The sequence below is a fragment of the Rattus rattus genome, chromosome 3 (assembly GCF_011064425.1).
Source record: "Rattus rattus isolate New Zealand chromosome 3, Rrattus_CSIRO_v1, whole genome shotgun sequence".
Taxonomy (NCBI): Eukaryota; Metazoa; Chordata; class Mammalia; order Rodentia; family Muridae; genus Rattus; species Rattus rattus.
The window spans coordinates 21,148,199-21,173,409 of record NC_046156.1 but is presented as its reverse complement, the minus strand read 5'-3'; the positions used below and the strand labels follow the sequence as shown (position 1 = coordinate 21,173,409).

General features: G+C 43.3%; 1 protein-coding gene across 1 annotated transcript; it reads left to right on the top strand.

The window, feature by feature from the left end:
• Positions 1–24,996, top strand: Mindy3 (MINDY lysine 48 deubiquitinase 3). Its single transcript, XM_032896557.1, is given in 8 exon segments — positions 1–111; positions 20,982–21,012; positions 23,402–23,534; positions 24,263–24,404; positions 24,406–24,455; positions 24,457–24,575; positions 24,578–24,629; positions 24,703–24,996. Coding segments are annotated over 8 exon segments (798 nt in total). The 3' UTR covers positions 24,863–24,996.
• The last annotated feature ends 215 nt before the right edge of the window (positions 24,997–25,211 follow it).

The following is a 25,211-nucleotide window of genomic DNA, read 5'->3' as shown; positions in this document are numbered from 1 at the left end:
ATGGCCCAAGATACTCGGGCTCTGGGCTTGGAACATTCCAAACACCCCACAGCTATTGAAGTTCAAATCAGTCAGCCTCGCAGAAGGTTTGGCCTGAAGATACGACAGAAGGTAACCTGAGGTCTGCTGCTCACAGCACCCAAAGCAAAGTGTGTCTTCTTGTGGCTTTCATCAGAGATTGCAGCCGAGTCTAGATCCACAAGCCTAGGCTATCCCATCCTTGCCTCCCACACAGCTCTTTATGTCCCTCTGCAGAGCAGTGACCTCCAGGGATTATGGTTAGAATGTCCTAAGCAAAGAAGACAAGACTGCCCACCCAGCCTCAGAGGTCACGGACGTCTCAGAGGTCACCAGGAGTCTTAGCAGGAAACATGAAGGAATAGACTTGAATGAACAAGAACAGAGCAAAGGAACGGAGGGAAAAGTGCTTGTGGAGGAGGATCATGTTTCTGCCTTTGCAGGAATTTAATGGCCAAGGGTGAACGAGAGGAGGACAGAGAGAGTGTTCACGATTCAGATTTGCTGGTTTTTACTTTCTTCAACTTGTTGCCGGAAAACTCAATTTAAAGGCTTTTCAAGAAATCTCTTAGCAATTTAGGAGTTCTAAGTGTGTTTCACAGCACACTACATCCCATATGACTGCTGAATTAGGGGTAGATAAGACATGCAGAATATGCCGCACCCTCATACCACTATGAGATATTGATTATTTTGAGTTAAAGGCTCTTGACAGACAGCAGATTTAAGAGGGGCTTCCCCCATTTGTCTTCTAAAAGCACATGAAAGGTCCCTCCTGTATTAGAAAGAAAAATGATCAGAAAAATCAGAACCAGGGTTACAGGAGACTCAGGGCTGCAGAAAACACAGTGCATGGAGATGAACCTAGGACAGAGTTGGCAGAGTGTGGAAACCTTCCCCACCTGGGCTTCCTTTCACTAAAAGGACATTAGCAAAACTGACTCTCAGAGGTTATGTAATTGCCCTGTAAAAGGTCGCCATCCTTGTGACACAGGGCTGTGGGGTTTTCCCCTTAGTTCACTATTCTCAGGAAGCTTAACACCGTTTCTATTTCTGACCAAGTGACCCCAGAGAAACCTTTGTCTAGGGACACAAGAGACTGGAATGGGGTGCCCTTAGCATTTCTTTCTTTTTCTCTTTATCTTTTTGGATACTAGCCCGAAGCCTACAAGTAAGCACTTTCTCTGAAGCTCTGGGCTTTCTCACCGATTCTCTGAAGATGCGCCCTTCTCCTCACCAGCTTCCTGAGCTCCAGGCCCAACTTCAAAGCTTTCCGTCTTCTCTTTCCTCGTGCCACCTAAATTTATAGTTTGCCTGCCCTTTGGTTTTTCTTTCAAACTCAAATAAAATGATTCCTGTGCTTCCTTCTAAGTCAGCTTTTAAACTCTTTTATAAATGTGCCTAAGAACTCACAGGAGGGACTGCTGCTTTCCTTGGTAACAATGAGGGAGTTGAGATCAAGAGAAATCTGTTCACCAGCCATTGTTAAAGGCTTAGGCCTTGCCTAAGCACCTTTGTCCGGACACACTAGATAATTTACCACTCAAGTCAAACTCGGCGAGAAAGCCTTTGGCCCTAACTGCTTCTTTTGTCTCCATTTTTGTGATGAAGTGTTAACAACTCATTTCCTTTTTCTTCGTTTCTCCATTCAAGGTTTTGTCTATCCTAGCTGAGGATGTGGGAGGGTACTCACCTCCCCTACACAGGTAGTGAAAGAGACACTTAAGGCCAGAGGACCACAGACAAGAACACAAACAATAGCGATGTGTCAGAGCTGGACAACAATGTCACCTGACCTCACTCCCCTGCAGCGAAGAAGGCGAATTTACTTTAAATCGACAGTCAAGCAAATGAAAAAAAATTGGGGGATATTTGAAACGTTAATTAAGAACAGAGTTACCCCTCCATATTCCTGGTAGTCAATATAGTGAGTTATTCTCTGTGACTTATCTCAGAGGGTCGATGCTCCCTTCTCTCCCCTTTCTGGTTCTAGAGACTGAACTCAGTGTCTCCCAAATGCTCAGCAAATGCTGCTCTACCACTGAGCTACACCACAGCCCTATTATCTGTCTGCCTGTCTGTCTGTCTGTCCATCTATTTATTAAATGTTGAGACAGGGCTTCACTAAGTTGCCCAGGCTGGACCCCAACACATTCTGTAGCCCAAGGTAGTTCTTCAGTTTGCAATCCTCCTGCTTCAGCTTTCGAAATAGCTAGAACTTATAGGCCTGAGCCACCTGGCCCAGCTGCTAATCTTTATAAAACTAACAGTACCCTGTGCTTGGTAACTGATATCTGATATTCTATATCAAATTGTTTGGCCAGTGAATTTCATATGCAGTGAAGGTGACTGCATAATTTAGTTGCCATCTAAATTATTCAAGAGGATTATTTAGATGTTAAAATTCCTTAAAGGTACACTCAGTGGGGCTCACTTACGGCACCCCCTGTTAACCCTTTGAAGGAAGCCCTCATGGGGGAGGGCTCCATGCAAGGCTTTCTGAGACAGGGCTCCCTGTGGGTGATGAAGGGACCCCTCTTCCCTACAGGTTAGATTCTCTTCCTCTGAATGGTACAAGCGCCACCAGGATACAGAGATCTCAGAATAGGAGGCAGACCCAGAAGTCCCATTCCATACCTGTAGGGAGAGAACCACAGAAAGACAAATGCCTTGCTCGGGCTTTATGAAATACAGTGACCCCGTAAGGAATTTTTTAAGAAAATAAATTTGCATAATCATCGGAAGGTTCTCCTTCCAAAGAGTAACTTCCCCTTCCTCGTCCATCCCCCTCACCGCAACCTCTTTTCAACCTGGATTTTATGACTATTGAATCAACAATAGGAATTAGACTCACTAATCGTGTATTCTGGGAAGAGAGTTAAAAGAGCCTTGCGGCCCACCTGTGGCAATTAAGCCTCTTAGAGTCCCCTGTTAGTCACAGAGCTGGGTCCCCAGCACTGGCTGTTTTCCAGCTTGGTTGCTATATTTAGCCGGACTCAAAGTTCTCCCCAGCCCTTGAGCCCAAGGCCGCGCTTCCATTTCCCGGAGCTTGCCTGCGGGCTGACCCATTTCCTTGGGGGCCTATCTTGTGAACCTGGCTCTGGCATTGCTCTGTAAGGGAATTTCAGAGAGCAGGGTCATTTGATCCGGGGGACTCTCCTCCAGACCATCTATAGAATGGATTGGTTTATGGACACCGACCATGAAGAAGCTGATTTCTGAGAGACGAGTATGAAAACGCACAGTGCTGGTATCCAGAGTCTTCCGGCCTCAGCGGGGGGTGTGGGAAGCAGCGTGCAGCCTGCAGGGGCTGTCAGATCTGGGCAAGATTTCGTAAGAGAGGCGACCTGTCGGGAATGAGCTGGCATCGGGAAGGGAGGGCTTGAGGTGGTGAGAGCATTCAAGGCTCTGACGTGGATGCAAATCTTCCACACTTCCCTGATGCCACACTGACTTGGAGTCAGGGGAACGTGTATCTCAGGGGAGGCATCAGTATCCGAGATCATTCCCATTCGTGATGAGAAGGCAGGATGGAAAGGCAGTGAAAATTATAGGGAGACAGGAAGGGAAGAGAGCCCCGCACTCCATAGTCTCTTGAAGCCCCGCAGTAGCGGGGCACCAAGAATCGCAACACCGTTACTGACAACTGCTATGAAGGCCGCATACACAAGGCCTGTGGTCTCTCTTAAATATATATAAAGATGTTTTCAAAAGAGAATGTTAAAATAGCAGTGAGCTAAGCATAAGACTAGCTGATATGACCTTTCTCCTTTTTCTCTCATAAACCCGCAATTTTCTAAGAATCACCCCATTTACAGTAAAAGATGTACCTCGGTGCCCTTTCGTAACCCTTGTGGCACAAGGTTATATTTTATCAGATTGCAATCCTTCCTTGGCACCCCTAGGGCCGTCCTGCTGCCATCTCTTATCGGAAATTGGAGGATGGAGAACAAATTTTCCCAGTAACTCTTTAGCCGTAAGTTGAATACCTATAAAAGTAGCGAATTAGCCCTTGTTAGGACCCTGAAATGGACCTGCTCTGTGAAGCCTACAGCGCTGCCTGTAGGTGGGCCTGCCCCTCCCTGGTCTCAGCCTGGCTCTATCTGAGATTCTTATTTGCAGTGATGTTAAGGATCTTACCTGAGCGGAGGCCCAAAGAGCTTACCGGAAGTCCTCAGGCTTCTGGTGTACTTCTGAGTTTGTCCCCTGGTGCCTTACCACAGACAGGAAGAAAACCAGGATATTTATCGCTTTCATAGAAAATGTGCCTAGTTTCTTTTTTCAAAGTTCACATGTTCTGAATGCTTGGCTTTAGGACCAAATACATGGGCAAAACTCAGTCTTGTTGAAAAACACTCATGAAAAAAAAAACAAAAAACAAAAACCCAAACCCTCCCACCTTGGGTTTGTGGAAACTCTCTAGAAATCATGGAAAAGAAATTGTAAATTTACTAAATTTAAATTTACTGAATGCAACTTTGTGTCAGCCATCCGGTGGAAAGGCTCATCTTCACCTTTAAAATTATGCGCTTCGTACGTGTGTGTGTGTGTGTGTGTGTGTGTGTGTGTGTGTGTGTGTGTGTGTGTGTGTTTAACATATAGCATGTAACACTCACCTCCCTACCGAAAGTTTCTAGAAAATGTTTGACCTCTGAGGAGGCCGTTTCTTTTCCAGTGATTTTCTTTCTTCAAAGCACAATGTGAAGGAATAATGCAGGAATTCAGAACTGTTTGAAGGTCAATATAATCTCTCATATGGCAACTTACCGAAGTGCTGTGGGTAGAGGCAGAGGATAGACACTTGCACGCACCAACTCGGGAATCTGAAGCGAAGGTAAATCATCCACCAGAAAAGGATCAGTGGTCCACACTGTTGAACAAGTTTGTTCAACAACTGAACAAGCATGAAAATTTCACAGCTGGGTATCAAATCTGCTCTATGTTTTTGTTTGTGTCATGCAAGAATATTTTTATCTAAGTATTTAGCACTCAGTTGTAGGATGTCATACAGGTGAAGGCAGGAACAAGATAGAACAAGGCCTGTCATTGAATGAGAAGGAAGGCTGGGCCAGAGAAAAGTTGTAGAGGGAGGAGAAGACTGGAGCACATGGAGGGAGATGTTAAGATTCCACTCTGTATTTACAGGTTGTTATGAATGTTATTAAGGGATGGATATGGACAGGGCTTTGTATGTCTAAGTGGGCAATTATATCTTACCAATTGGATCAGAGGTGATTGTGTTGTGTGTTCTTTCATGTGGAGAATTAAGTTTAAGAGAGCATGTGGCGGCTGGGACACTAAGGTGCCACGGAATTGGGATATATATTTCTGGCATGGTGGCAGCCTGCCTTGGGAACTGGATGGGTAGAGAGATTGTTGCCAGGCTCAGAAAGAGGCCATCGGCAGTGTGATATGGGATGGAGCAAAGCAGGTGAGAGGCTTTGCTGACTGAGATGAAGACATCTATCAGATATCCTGGGGCACTGCGGTGCCAGACCTAGTGTGCAGTAAAAGACAGCTTGTTTCTTTTATAATGTTACAGCAACACTCAGTGAAAGCAAAGTGTATCATCCAATATAGTCAAGATCCTTGTATGTCAGGCAAAGTTGCAATAATAATGACTTTAGTGTTTGGACAGTTTCAACCAGTAAATACTTCGGTGACATGTGAGTGATCCTTCTGGAAGTTAATGAAGATGTTAAGTGTCCTTATCTCCAATTCTTCGTCAGACTTTCCGTGTAACAGGTTACTTCTGGTCACTTTTGGCAGACTGTTTTGCTGAGGGCTGTCTTGCTATTCTGCCCCCAAGGAAAGGGGACTTGGCTCAGTGCTGTGTTACTGAGATATTACTGTGCTTCGCAATGACAGCTGCACTCCCTACACATGGTAGAATCCTTGGGACGCTTAGAATTAAACACAAGACAAACCTTTTTGTTAATTTGTCAATGAAGCTCAAGTCTTGGATGTGTCTGTGGTGTTTTCCCAGAGCCAAGGAGATCATACCTTCTGATCTAGTCAAAAGGTTAAGTTTTCGTGATTCATATGTCATTATTAGGACATGAGTTAGAAGATGCATATCAATTTGGACGTGTCCCCAGGGCCATATCTTATCCTGTCCACTTCCTATGTGCTATTCTCTCTGCTTCCTGTTTACTTAGAAGAAAAAAAAATGGCTTCCCAAATGCTCTCACTCCCATGATGTTCTGGTGGGCTAAACCCTTGAAAATCATGAGCCACGATGAGTCTATCTTTCCTTAAGCTATTTTTGTAAAGTATTTTGGTCTTAGCAATTGAAAAGCAATTAACAGTCTCTTATAACACACCAAAGGTAGTTGTAAATAAAGGGCCATTGTAGCTGAAATAAAAATAAATGCAGCTTCATATCAGCCATCAGCCTTTTAAAGGCTCATCTCACCTTTAAAAGGTAAAATTATGTGCTTCACATTTGTGTGTGTGTGTGTGTGTGTGTGTTTAACATACAACATGAAACACTCACCTTGCTGCAGAAACTTTCTAGAAAATGTTCGACCTCTGAGGACATTTTTCACCCTCTTGTCCCTAATTTGGAAGATTCTCCAAGGCAAGAAACCACCTTAAGTTTGCCTAAAAGGTCACTTTCTAAGTCAACAAATGACCCCAAACAAACGGACTCTCACCCTAGACGCGTACCAGCCCCTCACCCAACAGGCATCACGCTGTTAAATGCCGTGTGAGGATTCAGGTGGGCATCTCTCACGGATGCCAAGTGAGCCACGGTCACTGCTCCACAGGGTGGGGTGTGCACCGCCCTGACAGCGCGGGCCGTTCCTCTGCTTGAGTCATTCTTCTCACACACTGGGATTGATCTCCCTAGCCATTCTCACTGTTTCTGAAGCAGCTCCAGCCCCTGTTACATCAGATCAAGAACGTGGAGATTTCTGGTCTTAATCGGTTTAAAGAACAGAACAAAGCAAACAAAAACCTCTAGCTCACCATTCACGACCCTAGCAGTATACCTCAGAGCAGCTCAAAAACCTTTATCAATTCCTTATTATCTATCCATAAGGAAAAAAGTCCACCCTTAGCCTGGCTTTCATTATCTCCTCCTCCTCCTCCTCCTCCTCCTCCTCCTCCTTCTTGTTCTCTTTCTTCTTCAAGTTCCCTGAGTCCACTTAGTGTTACCTGCACAGCAAAAAACGATCCTTCTAAGCTGGGGTGCAGCCTCAGGAGCCCCTCCTGCCTCTGCACTGGAATGTTGACTTCAACTAGAGCTGCTGTGAGTTTGTAAGCGTGGTGGTCATGGCACGGAAAACAGCATCACATAATACTTTTCCTCATGGCCCAGTTCTCACAGTCTCTCCTCTCTTCTTCTGGGATGTTCCTCAGTCCTTGGGTAAATTAATAGAGACACCTCACTTAGGACTGAGTACTCAGCTGTCAGTATTGTTAGAACGTTGGCCGACTATGCGTCTCCATATTAACCACTGTCTACTGCAAAAAGAAACCTCTCCGGCCACGGTGAAAGCAGCACAAATCTGAGTATAAACATATTTAGAAGGCAGTTTGACCCGATGTCCATTTAGCAAGACACATGCAGTGGCTTCCCTTCTAGGGCCTATCACCTCCCCATTTTGGGGCTTTTGAGTGGGTTTACAGTAGCAGGATTCTCTCTTGTGGAGCAGACCTCAGATGGAGTTAGTCACTGCTATGCCAGTCATGCCGGTATTGCACACTTGGCCTGGCAGGTTAGTATTGTTCTCGTGTGGGGTACAGTGGCAGTTACGTCAACTAATGTCTTTTCTCCACACAACAGCCCACATAGCATCCCTTGCTTTATGAATGCTAGTCACCAGGGGAAAGATTACCTAGTCAGTTCTAGTTTGATTTTATGTGTCCTACAACCAAAGTGTGTTGTATCTTCAGCTCACCCTATTTGAAAAAAAACTCATTTTGCATTATGGCTTAGAGAAGTCATGTGGTTTTCATCCAAATAGGTTGTACATTTTATATTCTTGTGTATTCACTTTATTTATTATGCTTATTATCAGTTGTCTATCATTATATACATGGTTATCACTATGTAAAATATTATTTATAACCTTTTTTATATTGGAACATTGATCTTCCTAGTGTTATGTTCTCACAACTTTGTGATCCTTTGGGTACAAAAGGTCACCCTTAGATGTGGCCATTGACTATGACAATTAATTAAGTACAGATGTCCTCAAAAGCCATCTGGAAAGAAGGTAATCTTGGGCCTGCTTCATGCACACTAATCCCCAGGGCTGTGACAGGGTACAGTGTCATTTTAATTCAGTTTGACTAGCAGTAGCTTTGTTTAGACACCTGCTCTTCTCCAGCAACCAGAGGCAACTGATATCTGTGTGCTCGTACGTGCCCAGACGGGCATTCAGTTCCAAACAGTCAACTAAAATTATCGTTCTCGAGCCACCCATTTGAGTCTGACATTTGCTCATTTCTTATCTCCAAAAGGCTCTGGAGAAATGAAGAAGCTGCTCACTACTGTTCCTAGGAATTGTTCTTCATACAGTTTCTTAGGAAAGGCACATTTAGGGCTTGTGGACATTCACAACAACACCGTGATCAGGCGACCCGGTGCTCTGGACGAAGGGAAGGTTGGAGGTTAGAACTCCATCCTCCATGAAGAAGGCTCAGGAGCGTGTCCATGCTTCTGCTCATGTTTCTCTTGCCTGTCTGTCTCACTCTTCTTTGTTCTCTCTCTTGTTTTACTTTACTTCTCAGTCCGTTAAGATACTGCTCCTGCCTCACAGCTTCACCTTGTTTTACACAGACCTACCGTCTCTCTTTTTCCTAACTGCCTCCAAATTTCTTATCAGTGACACGCACTTGGGATTCAGGGGATGGGGGTGGGGTGTCGTTCTCACCCTTTGAAGACATTTAATTCATTTTTCCGGACAGAACTCAAGACTTTAAAAGGCATTTCGCATAGGTTTTTGCCTCCCAGCATAACCCCACTTGACAAGTACGTCCTGGCTGATTGGAAGGCATAGAAAACAAGTTGGAGAATGCAATGGGATGGAAGCTTTAATGACCAGACAGTGTCTGGATGCCCTGGATTCTTAAAACTGCTTCAGATACTAATCACAGACCAAACTCCTGCTTAAAAAGTCTGAAAGTCAAAGACTTGAAGGTGAAAATATTATAACAGGAAACCTTACACTCACGATAGCTCCAGTGATTTGTAGGCAGTTTCTCACTGAACGTGACTGTTAGGCATAGAGTCTCCAGCAAAGGGCTTTGAGGATGTATGCTGGTTTAATCCTGTTAGTCAGGAGGAGAGAAAGGCCGTAACCAGGAAAGCTTCTCAAAAGGGATAGCATTAGCCCAGGGGCTAACTAGGGATGTGATACAACAGAATTGCCTGGATGTGTTACTGGCTTTTTTGTTTGCTTAAACTCACTTGAGAATGTGTGTGTGTGTGTGTGTGTGTGTGTGTGTGTGTGTGTGCGCGTGCGTGTGTGTGTGTGTGTGTGTTTATACATGCCCAGATGGGCATCCACTTCCAAGAATTCTAATATATATATTACTATATATTATATAACCCAATCTAAATCACTCATATATATGGTGTTGTTAACTACTGCATACATATATAAACACACACACACACATATATACATATGTATATATATATTAAACTATAAATAAAAGGTAACAGAGAAGCATCTAGACATTGTTTTATCCCCAAGGTTTCCTATATAGAATGCATCTGAAATACAGTGTGAAAGTTCATGGTGTTCTTTGCTGTTATTCAGCTTCTGTTTCTTATGACCAGGAATTGCGCTCAGGAGACTTTAGTGGTCACACAGGCTTCTTCTGACCTTAAGCATCTTTATTTCTTGTCCCTGATTGTAATCCTACATGACCATTAATGTGATATATATGTAGGGTAAAATATAGGTTTCTGTAGCTTCTTCTCTCCCACTTTTCCATGCTGGGAGAGGCTTTCTTTCCTTCTTTGTTTCTTTGTTTCTTTCTTTCTTCCTTCCTTCCTTCCTTCCTTCCTTCCTTCCTTCCTTTCTTTCTTTCTTTCTTTCTTTCTTTCTTTCTTTCTTTCTTTCCTTCTTTCTTTCATAAAAGAGTGCCATTATATTTGACGTACTTCCTGTTCACTGCTCTTGCTCACTTATGAGGCCTTGCTGGGCAGATTCCTTGACCACCCCTCATGTCCACCTCCAGGTCTGGGCATGGTGGTATTTAGGGAAACCAAGGTTTTTCTTTTCTGCTTGTCTCTGTCTTAGTGATTTTTCTTGTTGCTGTCATAAAATCTTCAGACTAAGAGCAACTGAAGAGGGAATGATTTTGGCAAACAGCTCAAGGGTGCAGTCTATCATGGTATCGACTCCCGGTGGCAGGAGCTTGAAGCAGCTGGCGACAGTGCGCTCGAAGTCAGAAGCAGGGAGTAACACATCCCGTGCTCAGCTAGCTTTCTTCCTTTTGTGTAGTGCAGTACCAAAACCAGAAAGTGGCGCTACTGCTTTCTATGATGGATTTGTATACCTGAATTAAACTAATCAGGACAATTCCTCTCAGGCATGATTAGATGCTAACCTAATTTAAATCCCTCATGGCTGTGTTTGGAAACATGTCTCCTAGGACCTTCCCAATTCCATAAGGTTGACAGTCAGCCACCATCACAATCAACTTTTGGGCTCTGTGTTCTCATGAGTCAGCAGAATGGAGCTTGTTTCTGATCTCGGGCTGGATAGTACACACTGTAGACTCAGGGTCTCTCTCTGTTTTCTCTTCCTAAGGCTGAATGCTGTTTCTACCACTACAGCATTTTCAAGCCAGCTTCTGACAGATGATGGGGGGATAGATAGATAGATAGATAGATAGATAGATAGATAGATAGAAAGAATGAAAACTAGAAAATGAAAATGAGGATCACATTGCACTGTGTGTGTGCACTCACACGTGTGGGATAGGGTTGGGGATGTATGGTGTCTATGTCCTTAGAACTGAAGTAGTGTGTGCACCTGTGTGGGTGTATATGCGGAGGCTCCAGCTTGATCTTGGTGATCTGTCTTGATCACTTGTCCACTTAATTAAGGCAAGTGCTTTCAGTCAAACCCAGCTCACTGAAAAGGCTAATCTTGACACTGAGCTTGTGCTGGTACTCGTGACAAACCAATTCCCCAGCCCCATGAGAGACTTTTGAAACAATTTTTTTGTGATTGTTTGTTTGTTGCATGATCAATAACAAAGGTAGTGTCCATTGGAGGATGAACAGGCCATTGCTGGGTAGATTCCCTTGTAGAAGTACTTCTGGTACAAGGTTGAGGTGACCTCCAGAGAAGCTCTGGAAGACTCTATTGTCCTAGCTATTATCGGGTAACTGTATGTAAGACCGTTTCTTCCCTACTTCCAGTTCTATTTCCTTTTTAAAAGTAGAGGTGACACAAGTGGCTTCATTTTGATGCCAATGACTTTTACACCTTTTCATGAGTTTACTGTAGCTGCTTTTCTCCTTATGACCACCTATGCTAAGAACATGACCTGTATCCAAGTGCCAAGTTGGCAGTGGAACCAGACAAATGACACCTGAGAGACAGGAGGTCCTGGGAATGAATTTTAAGAAGCGAGTCTCCGATGGAGTAATGAAGACTGAAGGATGCTTTGGATGTGCATTGTAAGTGGCTGACATCATCTGGCGGTCAACTGAGACAACACATAATTGTCAAGTGTTTGCCACCTGCTGGGTGCATGCTCAGGGCTTCCCACACATGGTTTCATTTAATACATCTAGATACCTCAAAGGATCCTGGGGACAGCGGAGTTCTGAGATGGCCTCCTCGGTCTCTGCCACCCCAACCTGTATTACCACTTCCCAACTGTACAAGGTGGAACTGAAGACTTGCCTTCAGCCAGTAGAATAGGAAAAGATGACTGGATGGAGACACTTCATTAGATTGCGTTCTATGTCAGGAGTCTCCTGGGTTTCTTTACTTTAAGATTTGCTGTGAGAACCATCCCAGAGGAAGGGTCTGAGGTAATCACAGGAATGTGCCTTGTCACTGCAGGCGCCCTGCAGAGTCCAAGAGTGAGTGCTGAAGTGGAAGGAGGTTCTTGAGTCACTTTCCTCCTTTGAGTAGAACAAGATAGAGAAGGAAGATGAGGCCTGCTAGACCAGCAGACGTTACTTGACACGGCCTTGCGCACCAGCCCTGGTCCTTTCTGTTTTGAATGGGTTGTGTAAATATTGCTAGAGCTTGTGGGTGTGGTGTGGATATTTGTCTCCTGGCTGCCCCTGAGGATTGTGTGTAATAAAAGATGTCTAAACTACCAGCGTCCTCTGAATTCACTCTAGTAGTTCAAAAACACTACTGCACATCACAGTGCAAATCACACTTAATCCAACTTCAAAAGTCCCCATCATTTTTGACAAACTCAGCCCAGTTTAAAAGTACAAAGTCTCTTCTGAGACTCAAGGCAATTTCTCAATTATAAACTCCTGTTAAATGAAAAAGCAAAACATACTCTTCCAACATACGATCACACAGAGTATATATTACCATTCCAAATGAAAGGAATGTGGACAGGAAATATGGGACCAAGACAGGAATAAAAACCAGCAAGGGCAAACATCAAATTCTGTAGCTCCATTTCTGATGTCAGAAAGCTCCATCCCTCCGGCTTTGCTGTCTGCAGAGCACACTTTCCTTTTGGAAAGGTTCCATTCTTTGTAAGCAGCGCTCCTGGGCAAACATCTTAAGGCTCTGGCGCCTCTAACATCTTGGGGTCTCAGATGCAACACAGGCTTCACTTTTACCTCTTCACAAATGGGGGGACTCAAGGCCTCTTGACTTCTAAGGTCCTTTAAGTGGGGACTGCCCTGCCATACATTGCCTGGCCTCAGCAGCTCCCCTTGTCTGTGGAGGGAGATTTCACAACCACTTAACTCATGTGCCTCTCATGACTCTGAAGCCAGATACACTGCAAAGTTTGGTACCTTCTTGAGTTAAATCCTGATCCCCTTGAGTCATATTTGTGGCAGCTTTCATTTATTGTTTTTTTTCTTTGTTTGTTTTATTGTTTTCTTTTTTCTCTTTCTTTTCTTTTTGAGCAGAAATTCTCCCAGGCTTTTCTTTTTGGAAGCTGGAAGCTTAGGCTGGGTGGGGGAATTGCCCTGAGAAAACCATCCCCTCCGTTACAGACCAGATCCGAAATCTCCTCATTTCTTTCAGAACGAGCCAAGGCTCCAGCTCTAAATTCCCTGATCTGCTCTTTCTCTCAAACCTTATATTTTGTATATTTTTTGGCCCCGCTTTCCTCATTATAGACCAGCATAAGAGTAATAGTTACTAACACCTGGATGGAGTTAGTATTCGTCTGTCTTGAAATCTCTGCAAAGAAATGATTAGTCCATTACTTGAAAACGGGCCCCAGGCAAGTTCTCAGGACAAGGGCAGAAAGCAAGCACATTCCTTGTCAAAATTATCACAAGAATGGTCTCCAGATTAGTCACTAACCCTGTTTCCTTCAGAAACTCATCTAGTTCCTACCATGGTGACCTCTGTTAGCAGCATCCAAATGCTTTTCTAATCTGAAGTCTGAATGCCCTTCACAATCCTCCAAAGAGCAGCACATAGCCGTAGGATTCTTTAAATAATAGGCTGCTTCCTGGTACCAAGTTCCGTGTTGGTTACTTTTTTGTTGCTGTTGCAAAACATCATGACCAAGGCAACTTACAGAATGAAGAGCGTCTTTCAGTTTATAGTTCCAGAGGATGGAGTCCATGATGGGAGAGCGGAAGTGACAACAGGGTGACACATGGCTAGAGGAGCAACTGAGAGCTCATATTTGACCCACAGTCAGGAAGGAGGAGTGATGGGTGAGTCCGGATCAAGGCTTGGTGATCTTTTCTGTGTTATGGAGCAAAGAGTGCATATTTCACATCTGTGGCTTGCACAGTCCCTGTCACAAGTCTACCTTTCCATGATAGCATGGGAGCAGAGATAAGTAAAAAACACATTCTGTGTTCCCATAAGCGTTAATTAATGAATAGGTGGTGAGTGAATTTGGTCTGAGAAAGGTGGTTTTCTCGTTTCCTGGTCTAGATAATTTCTCTCTACTATTTCTCAGAGATCCTGGGGCAGCCCACAGAGGACAGGCAAAGGAAGAAGCAGGATACATAGCCCTCTTCTCGATTCCAGTCAAAGCAGGTCTCCACAGTTGTACTTCTGAGTTAAGATCATTTGATAAGTCTCGACTGAATCACTCGTGAAGAAATTACCGCTCTGCAGAGTCTCCTTAGGAACTGTGTGTTTCCAAGAGGCTCCAATCACCCCCTTTCTTTTGACCTTCCACTGCCTCCTCTGCCGGTTATCATACCCTGATTCCTTACTGCTCTCTTTGTTTAGATATTCCTGGAAATCAACATGTCCAGATCATAGCTCAGTACGTTCCCTCTAAAGCTTGATCCACCTTTCTTTTTCCGTCTGAGCCAATGGCTCCTGGTCCCACGAGTTAAACAAACCCCAAGCAGAGACTAGCTCCCCATTTCTTCTTCACTGAGAGACAGTTCCCAGGTCTGACGGATCACATCTTGTGACTGCATGCTCTCTTATCTCCTCTCCTCTGCTTAGTCCCATAACCTAAACACAAGCCTCCATTGTTATGAATCTAGGCTATTCTTAGGAGAAAAGCAGAGACAGAAAGTGGGGGCTACACTGCCCTCTCAACCTAGGAGAAAAATCTCTCTAAGAGCTGGATACTCTTACTCTCCATAAACTCTCTCTCTCTCTCTCTCTCACACACACACACACACACACACTTAGAAGCTTATCTAGCACATCATACATATTTTATCTGTTTGAATTTATAATTTAATGAAACGTGACTTACATTTGGGTAATCATGTGCAATAAATCTTCAATAGATGTGTTTTCTCTTCTTGTTGTTTTAATCACCATACAAAAAAAAATTCATTGAGACCTTTTATATACATCATGTTTCATTCTGATTTGCTCTCCCTTGCCTGCTTCCCTCCACATTCCTACCCTCTTCTTTCCTCATCTCCTTTTCTGGTTTCACGTCACATACACTCCAAGACTCTATGCTGTCCCCAGTTCCCCGTTTAGACCTTGTGGCCTCCTCTTAGAGTCCCCTTTCCTAAAGGTGCATTTGCTTCTATGTCCCTTTGTAGAGCTGGGAAACACTCTTGCACACATCCGTGGAGTAACTGACTTAGCCAGTGTTTTAGTCTCAGGCATGTAGAGTTTTTTTCTAACTTCTCACTGCTACACATATTCAGAGAGGTATGTTTGTCAGAATGTGTGTGTTGTCACATGTGCATGCTGATTCTTGTGTGCCATAACAGATTCATGATGATCAGAGGTCAACACTTGAAAATTTGTTTTCTCCTTCCACCATGGGTTCCAGAGACCAAGCTGAGATGTTCAGGGCTGTGAAGCAAATGCTTTTACCCACCAGGCTATCTTGCTGGTCCAAATCAATGCCTTTTTTTTTTTCAACAAGTCAGCTGAGTTTTTACCCTTAAGTTTCAAAATTCACTATTTCTCCATCACAGGATAGGCACACTTAAATACTTTGAATTTATACTTTTTTTTTTTCTTCCAGAGCTGAGGACCGAATCCAGGGCCTTGCGCTTGATAGGCAAGCGCTCTGCCACTGAGCTAAATCCCCAACCCCTGAATTTATACTCTTAAAAGACATTTATTTTTATATGCATTGGAGTTTTGCCTGCATATATGTCTGTATGAGACATCACATCCCCTGGAACTGGACTTAGAGATAGTTGTGAGCAGCCATGTAGGTGCTGGGAATTGAACCCATGTCCTCTGGAAGAGCAGTCAGTCCTCTTAACTGCTGAGCCATCTCTCCAGCCCTTTGAATTCATATTTTAAAATTGTTCCCTAGGAAGGTTGAACAGGACATCAAGGTCAGTGTCTTTCTACAGATTTAGCAAAACGTGTCTGTACACATAACCTTCATCTCTCCCGAAGTGAATCGATTCCCTGAAAGCTTCAGTCCTGTGAATTAGAGAAGCTGTGTGTGGACCCAGAAGCCTGACATTTGATTTTTCTAGGCAGTGAAATCTGAGAGACGCAGGGCAGGTGGGTCTCAGTTTCCCTCCATCCCCACGCCTGGTGGCTGACTGTCATGATTTCCATACCCACAACCCTTGGCTATGTTTTTTTTTTTTTTGTTTTTTGTTTTTTTTTGGAAAGCATTTTGTTTGATTCTAATTTGGAAGATCTTTTTAATTGGCTGATCTCCTACATCATTACTTTATATCCCTAGCTGAAAAATGACATTAAAAAAAAATCCATTACCCTGAAAACCCCTCCGGTCCTGAGATTAGCTCTCACCCCCACGCGGATCATCACGGCTGCGGCTTCCTAAGGGATTACTCACAGGAGCAAGAACAGTCACCGTGCATGGAAAGACTGAGAGCCGCTAGTCCACCGAACCTAATTTAGAAGCAACCTGCGAGCACTAGTTAGCGACTAATGAAGGTTAACTGAGCCCTCCCTGGAGACAGTTCTCCCGGTCTATCTATAACTGCAAAGACTTTCTTTTACATTTGTTACACCCAGGGGACCAGAAAGGAGAATAAAGGCCAAAGGGGGAGAACAGTCAGCTGCTCTCTTGCTATGTTCGCCTGCCCTACTTAGAAAGATGGCAACGCATTTACATTCTCTGATCAGCTCTCCAGATTAGAGCTCCACTCTATGGTAATTAGCATCCACAGTTTATTTAGTAGCTGTATGTCAGATGGATGCAGGAGCATATTGAGTGGTAGATATTTTAAGTAAATTCCTATGTTTCATTTTTTTTTGGGGGGGGAGTGCATGAGGTGGCACAATAGCATTAAGATCCCAAACCTCTGTGTGAATAGGTGATACATGTGTGTATGTGTGCGCACATGAACGCAGTGATCTGTGTGAATAGCGGTGACATGCGCTGCTAACTAGGAGTGTATGGAAGCCAGAGGGTAACTTTAGGCATGGTTACTTTCTACCTTGTTTGAACCATGGTCTTTTGTTGCTGACCACTGTGTTTGCCAAGCTAGCTAGCTTTCAAACTTCTTTCTTCTGTCTTAACCTCCCATCTTGTCCCCCAAGGACTGAGATTACAGATGCATGCTGCTACCGCAATGCACTCAATTTACATAGATTCTGAGTATTCGAACTCTGGTCCCCGTGGTTGAATGGCAAGCACTTACCCATGGATATATCTCCCCAGTCCCAATATTAACACTCTTAAGAAATCTGCATCTCTGACAGACTTAGTTCATTTACATTAGAAAAGTTCCTGTCTCTTATAAGAGCCTAACAACTAGGGTATAGGAAAAAAAAAATACAACTCAAGTACAGGGCAGGCAGTCACCATTGAAACTGGACACTTGCAGCCTGTGGATTAACTAATTTTAGGGGAATAACAGACAATACCCAGAAGGAGAGTTTGCTAAGGGAGAGGTGCTCCCAGTACATAAACAGCTACTGAGACAAAAGGCGAGGCCTGAGAGGAGAGAGTGCTTGAAGATGCTCGCCTGCGGAAGGTTGGGTGATGGAGGTGAGATGCTGTGGTGGCTTGGGTGAGCATGGCCCTCACAGGCTCTCATATTTGAATACTTGTTCCTTAGTTGATAGAACTGTTTGGAAAAGACTAGGAGGTCTGGGTTTAGTGGGAAGGGTCTGTCGCTGGGGGTAGGCTTGGAGATTTCAGAAGCTGTACTTTCTAGTTAGCTCACTCTTTGTCTCAGACTTGTGGACGAAGACGTACACGCTCCATCCACTGCTCCAGCACCATATCTGCCCACCTGCCACCAGCTTCCTGCCACGATGGTCATGGACTCGAAATCCTCTGGAACTGTGAGCCCCAAATTAACCTCCAACTTATTAATTAACCTCCAACTTATTAATTAATTAACTTATTAATTAATAAATTAACCTCCAGTTAATTAATTGATTAATTAATAAATTAATTTATAAATTATAATAATTTATAAATTATTAATTAATTAATTAATTTATAAATTGCCTTTGTCATGGTGTCTGATCAGTACAATAAAAATGGTAACTAAGACAGAAGCTGGCACCAGAAGGTAGGCTGTGGTTGTGACAGGCCTGGCCAGGTTGTTTTGTTTGTTTTGTTTTGTTTTGTAGGAATGAGGAAGACTTTGGAAGTTTGGACTAGGAGCGCAGTTGGATGCTGTGAGCTTGATGGGCCGTCCTAGTAGGAGCTTGAACAGCTGAGAGCCATGCAGACTATGCAGACCCAACTCAAGTGGTTTCCCAGGTTAGCAACTGTGTTAGACATACACACACACACATACACACACACACACACACACACACACACACACACACACACACGGCAAAGAAAGTGACTGCTCTTTGCCCTTGTCCAGAGAATCTGTCCAGAGGCGCTAAAGTGAAAAGTTTTGGATTGTTTTGTTAGCAGAGGAGATTTTAAGATAGCCTAGTGCTGACTCTGTCATGTGGTTATTGGAAACCACTCTTATATGGGTCTACAATGAAATTGAGCAAGCATGGAAGAAAAGAAATGCAAAATATACAGATGGGGAAGAGAAAAGCACGTCAGGAAATTAATCTTGCAGCCAAGGCTTGTGCTGAAAGAGCTAAGAAGAAGCCTGGTGTAAAACAGAGTACAGGAAGCACAGCTCTCTCCCATACGGAAGTTTTACTGGCGTGGTCTCCTGTGAACGTTCACAGTTACTGCGAGCTCATGAGTGGAATGGCCGTGCCAGGTCCAGAAAATACTATTTCACAGCGTTCTTCCTCGTCCTCTGGCTTTTATAATCTTCCTGTCCTGCCTTCCACAATATTCTCCAAGCCTTAGATGGGTGGGGTAGGGGTTGATACTGATATTCATTTAGGACTGGCACTCAGCAGTCATTTGTTCTCAGTATTTTGGCCAGTTACGGGCCTCTTGCTCATTGCAAAACATGGAAATTCTTGGATCAAGGTTGAGAGTGACACAAATCTATGGTGATAACATAAATATTTAAAAGGGAGTTTGGCAATATGAGCAGAACAACAGTAGTATATTCTGTTCTAGGGCCTACGGTCTTCTCATAGTCTTTTTTAACAGATGTATATAGAATAGTCATGAATTCCCTTCTGTGGATCAGCCTCAAGGCCAACCAGAAAGCGGTTGGTTGCTGCTGTCACAGTCATGCCTCTATTACACCACTAGGCGTCTCTTGCTTGGCAATAATGGATTCAGTGTCTTTGTTTCCAAGATGGCAGGAAGGTGAAAGGGCACAAACGCTATATCTTTACACAGCAGAGAACAGGAAGCTCTCTAAAGTCATTGTTAATGCGAGTCATGAAGGCAGAACCCTCACAGAGCATCACTTCCCAGAGGTTTCCTCTCTTATTGCCATCCCTAGGAGGGAAGACATTTCAATGTGAGTTTTGGAGGGACATAAATGTCAAATCATAAGAAATGCTAGAAATAAGCTTGCTGATAATTATTAGGGAGTTTTAGTGGAGTATAATTTACTATGTGTATGCATCTAAAGAAAAGTGTATAAATCTTATATATAGTTTGAAAAATCTCCTGAGTAGGAATACTTTCACGAAGCCCAATGATTACAGTAAGAAACAGATCATACAGAATCAGAAGTGCAGGAACCTTTTAACCCTTCCTTCTGTCCCCGTCTGATAGCTGCTCTTAACTGTCAACTTGATGGTGTTTAGAATCACCTTGGAGACGACCTGAGGGTCTGCCTACGAGGTATTTCCAGAGGGGGAATAGGAGGAGGCCTGCTGAGTGTCAGAATGCATGTGTTTCTGACTCCTGACTGCAAACACAGTGTTACCCTTGACTACACAGCCTACCTTAATGCCATGACTTCTCTGCCCTGATGAGCTGTAATTGTGAGCTACAATACGCCCTTACTTAGCTAAGTTTCTTTTCTTTTTTTTTTTTTTGGAGCTGGGGACCGAACCCAGGGCCTTGCGCCTACTACGCAAGCACTCTACCACTGAGCTAAATCCCCAACACCTTAGCTAAGTTTCTTATAGGGTATTTAATCAGAGAAATGAGTAAGCTAATACACCACCCATTTCCCAAAATCAACCAATATTTACTCTTCTCAGATCGTCGACGTTTGCAAATTTTTTGTTTTGTGGAAATGGAATTATGAGATAATTCCTTCCTGTATGGCTTACTTAGTATATTTACTTTTGTTTCTGTATAAGCGTCCATTACATGCAGTCTGCATGCAATTCACCTATTCTGCTACTGATGGACACTTTGGCAATCTTCCAGATTTTAGGGCACGCATACATATTTCTTTGTAATGACATAGCTGAATCAAAGGATGCTCTTGGGATGCAGAGGCCCAGCTCTAACAGAACACTAAAGGTTTCCTGGAGTACTTGAACCAATTCATAATTCTATCTGTTTTTGTCTGCAACATCATCAGCACTTGGCATTGTCTGTCGCGTTTTAGTCATGAAAAATGTATTCCTACATATCATGATTTTAATTGATAGTTTCCTGAAGAATAAGAGATTGTGTTTCTTTTCATGTGTACATTAACCATTTATATACTGGCAGGAAGTGTCAACACATACTTTTTAAATTAAAACTTAATTTTTTTTTAAAATTAAAAATTCTGGCATTGTTTTAAAGTTCCACTATGGAATTGAAAGGAAGTCACTTAAATAACTTGTCCCAGTAAAGATCATTCAATTTTGCTTATCTTTCCCACTTAAAAAAGATGTCAGAAGGCCATCAGGTTGGTCTTAAAACAAAGCTATGTACTAAGCATGACTTTCCTTTGATAGATTTTAAGCTTCGCCTGATTTTTTCCCCCAACCCCCTTCTCTGTGTTATCTAGGAGCCCCTTCTATTTCTGTGTCCTGGGAATTGGAAGATAGAACAAAAGCAAGTATCTGAAGGGCATCATTTTCAGGTGTTTCTGTGTACTTCCTCTCTAGGACCACACTGGTGAATCTTTAATGAGCGTGGGTAGGCACACAGCTGAATTCAAAATAGGTCAGAAAGAGAATTCACCTAGGCTGGGGAGCTATCCCATCAGTTACGAGCACTGCTGCTCCTACAGAAGATCCAAGTTGGTTTCCCAGAACCCATATTAGGTGGATCCCATGCCTTCTTATGGCTTCAACAGGCGTTCCCCATTTAATTCAGTCTCCTCTCTATAGAAAATTTCTATGATGTCTTGTTAGTGTTTCTTTCTGCAAGTGTAAACTACAATTAATGCCCACGATGCTTTCCTACATTTCCAACTAAAATTAATAGATTAATAGCGATATCTAATATTCAACTTAAGTTATTGAGCTGTAAAAGAAATCCTTAAAATTTTCTGAAATTTTCTTTATACAGTATGCACCAGCATACACAGAATCTCTCACAAACACATAAATACAAAATAAATATTAGGAGAGAGAGAGGAGGGAGAGGGAGAGGAGAGGGAGAGGGAGAGAGGGAGGAGAGAGAGAGAGAGAGAGAGAGAGAGAGAGAGAGAGAGAGAGAGAGAGAGAGAGAGGGAGAGAGAGAGGGAGAGAGAGAGAGAGGGAGAGAGAGAGAGATTAACTAAATGGAGAATGAATTGAGTCTAGATTTGAAACCAGGAAGAATTCAGCTCTGGACAAATACAGCAGAGAGGACTAAGAGTGCCGTGGGGAGGGTTCAGAGTCCCTGGTGGGTGAGTCCAGTAGGAAGTTCCCAATGGAGGAATCTGAGAACATTTTCTTTTAAAAAGCTTTACTTCTAGAGGAAAAATAATTTTTCTAATTCAAAACAATATCCCAGAATGGAATAGGATACTGTAGTCCCCGTTCCCCATTTAATTCAGTCTCCTCTCTATAGAAAATTTCTATGATGTCTTGTTAGTGTTTCTTTCTGCAAGTGTAAACTACAATAAATGCCCACGATACTTTCCTACATTCCCAACTAAAATTAATAGATTAATAGCGATATCTAATATTCAACTTAAGTTATTAGAGCTGTAAAAGAAATTCTTAAAATTTTCTGAAATTTTCTTTATACAGCAGAATTGTATAGTGTGTGTGTGTCTGTCTGTGTGTGTTTGTGTGTGTGTGTGTGCATGTGTGCGTGTGTTTGTTTGTCTGGAAAAAGGATTGAGTTAACAGTTTGAAAAATGGTGGCATCCGTGGGGGAGAGAATCCATGTACTGAACTAACTGAGCAGAAGCAAAATAATTCTAGATGTGAGTCTGAGTGTTTAAATCCACCAGAAAAGAGATATCTTGGGAGGAAGTCGTATTTTCCACAGAGTGTATATTGGATGTTGATAGTGATTTTCTTGAGCCCGTAAGGACAATGTGGCATAAGTTGATATGGGAGTCACACACTACTGCCTTCAACTATCAAATAATCCTCAATTAATTATTAACTGACATGCTGGGACGTGAAGATAAAGTGTCCCCACTGTCAGGCTGAGAACCTTAGCTATTTTCTGAAGGCAAATGAGAGTCATTAAAGGCTTTTGGAAATGGAAATGACAAACAGCCACATTCCCAAAGGTTATCTCTTGCTGAAAAAAAAAAATGGTGCAGTTTCAACAAGCGTTTGTTTCTGAAGGGCTGGATTTGGGTATGGCTACTGAACGGAACTCAGATTCTCAAGGATTGAAGCCAGACTGGAGACCTCAAGTCGACAGTGGCCATTTGCCAGAGGCCTCCCTCAGCTCCTTGCCACAGAACCTTCCCACAGTGCAAGGCCTCATACGGCATCTGGCCTAACGGAGTGAGTAAGAAAGCAGAATCTTGCCGTCTTTTTCTAGAAGCGACACCCATTGCACATGGTGTATTTTAATTATTTCAAATGGTTGTCAGAGTGCTCCACACTCAAAAAGACGGATTTCCACAAGGGGTAAGCATCAGCAGGTGGGTATTTTAGAGATCTACTTCAAACCACCAGGCTGGAAGCATCACGCCTTTGCAATGGGTGGTTCCTTTGGGCAGGGAGCTAAGAGGATGCAATGGAAATGACGGGGCATTAAGATGGCCAGGATGGGCAAACAGACTGGAGGAAGAAGATGATCAGAGGAGATGGCCAGGAAGAGCATCCAGATTGGAAGGGGAAGATGAACAGAAGAGATGAGCCAAGCCTGACAGATTAAAATGATTGCCTGTGTGTGGAACCACAGGACAGGAAGCATGGTGTGTAGATTTTGGAGGATCATCAAGTAATAAAAAGAGGGGTTTTTTTGTTTGTTTGTTTGTTTTAGCACACTTAACAAATACACAATCAGGAGGCGCCGGCTTCTCCCGGCAGCGAGGTACCCTCATCCCGCTCAGCCTCCGGTTCGCGCCCGGTCACTGCTGTCCCGCTGCCCCTTGCTTGAGCCTTCCCTTCCCTATGTTCCGGGACAGAGTGTGGGAAGCAAAGACCCTCTTGCCCACTCCTCATCGTGTCCGAAGAGACCAAAGAGCTGCTGGAGCTGGTGTGGGGCACCAGGAGCAGTCCCAGGCTGTCGGACAGCATCTTCTGCCTCTGGACGCGAGGGTTTGTGTCTAGTGAGTCAGAGGGATCTGCGTTAGAGCAGTTTGATGGTGGCCTCTGTGCTGTCATTCTACCTGTTCAGGCATTTCTTTTGAAGAAGCCTCTGTTTTCCTCCGAGAAGTCGTCCTGGCGGGATGGCTCAGAGGACGAGCAGAAGGAGCTCCTTTGTCATACCTTGTGTGATATTTTAGAAAGTGCTTGTGACAGCTCTGGATCATACTGCATGGTTTCATGGTTGAGAGGAAGGACGACTGAGGACGCCGCTAGGATTTCTGGGAGTCCTGCACAGTCTAGTTGCCAAGTGGGGCATTCCTCTGCCTTGGCTGTCGAAGAGCTTGACTTTGAGCGATTTCATGCATTAATTCAAAAAAAGATCACTCAGAACGGTATCAGAATTAAAAGATGCTGCTTTGGACCAGTGTTCAAGGTGGGGAAACAAATTTGGAGTCTTGCTTTTTCTCTATTCTGTATTACTGACAAAGATATGCTACCTCTGAGTCCCTTCTGTCCTTCACAGAGCCCATGAAAGGAAATGGAAAGTAATCTTGGGGGAACTACTTCTTACCATCTCAAATACAAGTCTGGGGCACTGAAAACATAACGAATTCCATTGAAGATGCAAATGAACCTTTGATAGACCCTGTGTATGAGCATCACAGCCAAAGCTTAATTAACCACCTACTGACGGGGTACGCAGTCTCTAATGTATGGGATGGTGACAGAGAGCTCAGGAATGTTCTCGGTATCCATGAACAAGCAACTGTAGGATTCTTAACACTAAGGGAAGCTTTATGCTATTGTAAGGTTGGTTCTTACTTGAACTCTCCAAAATTCCCTATATGGATTATTGGCAGCAAAACTCACCTCACCGTATGTTTTTACCAAGGATATGTCTTTAGTTGCCCCTGAAGCGCCTTCGGAACAAGAGAGTTTTTCAAACCTATGACCCAGAAGATAATGGATTCATAGCCGACTCACTTCTAGAAGATGTTGTGAAAGCCTTGGACCTTGTTTCAGGTCATGAGTATATAAATCTCAGAAAGAATAATTAGATCCAGAAGGAGTCATATTGTTGGGTCTATTTCTTCAAGAATTTTTTTCCCGACCCGGGCTCCAGTGGTGCAGAATCTTTTACTGTCTACCACTACAATGGATTGAAGCAGTCAAATTGTAAGGAAATGGTAATGTGTGTGGAAGGAACTGCAGTCGTTAAGGGTTTTGAAGACCCCATGCTACAGACAGACGACACTCCTATTAAATGCTGTCTGCAAACCAAATGGCTGTACACTGAGTTACTGTGGACCACAGACCACTCTCTTTCACTCAACTGAGTTGCCCAAGTATTTGTAAGGAAGATTGTCAAACCTGGTGCTGAAAGGGGGATTCATGACAGGCTACATGAAGCTAAACGCTGGTATTGTTGATTAACTGTAAATAACAATTAAAAACACATTTTCAGTGTTTATGATACATTTAAATTATTTGTTCTAAAGCTTTATATTAAGCTATTTTATCCTCTTTTAATCCTTTCTGTAAAATATACTAACAAAATTAAGCTTTAATTAAAGTTCATCACTTCTGCAGTCAGGTAATTGGTTGTTACCAGATTATAAACACAATATTATAGCATTTTTATAATGAGGTTAGTTACAAAAACCTGCTTGGCATATCATTTCATTT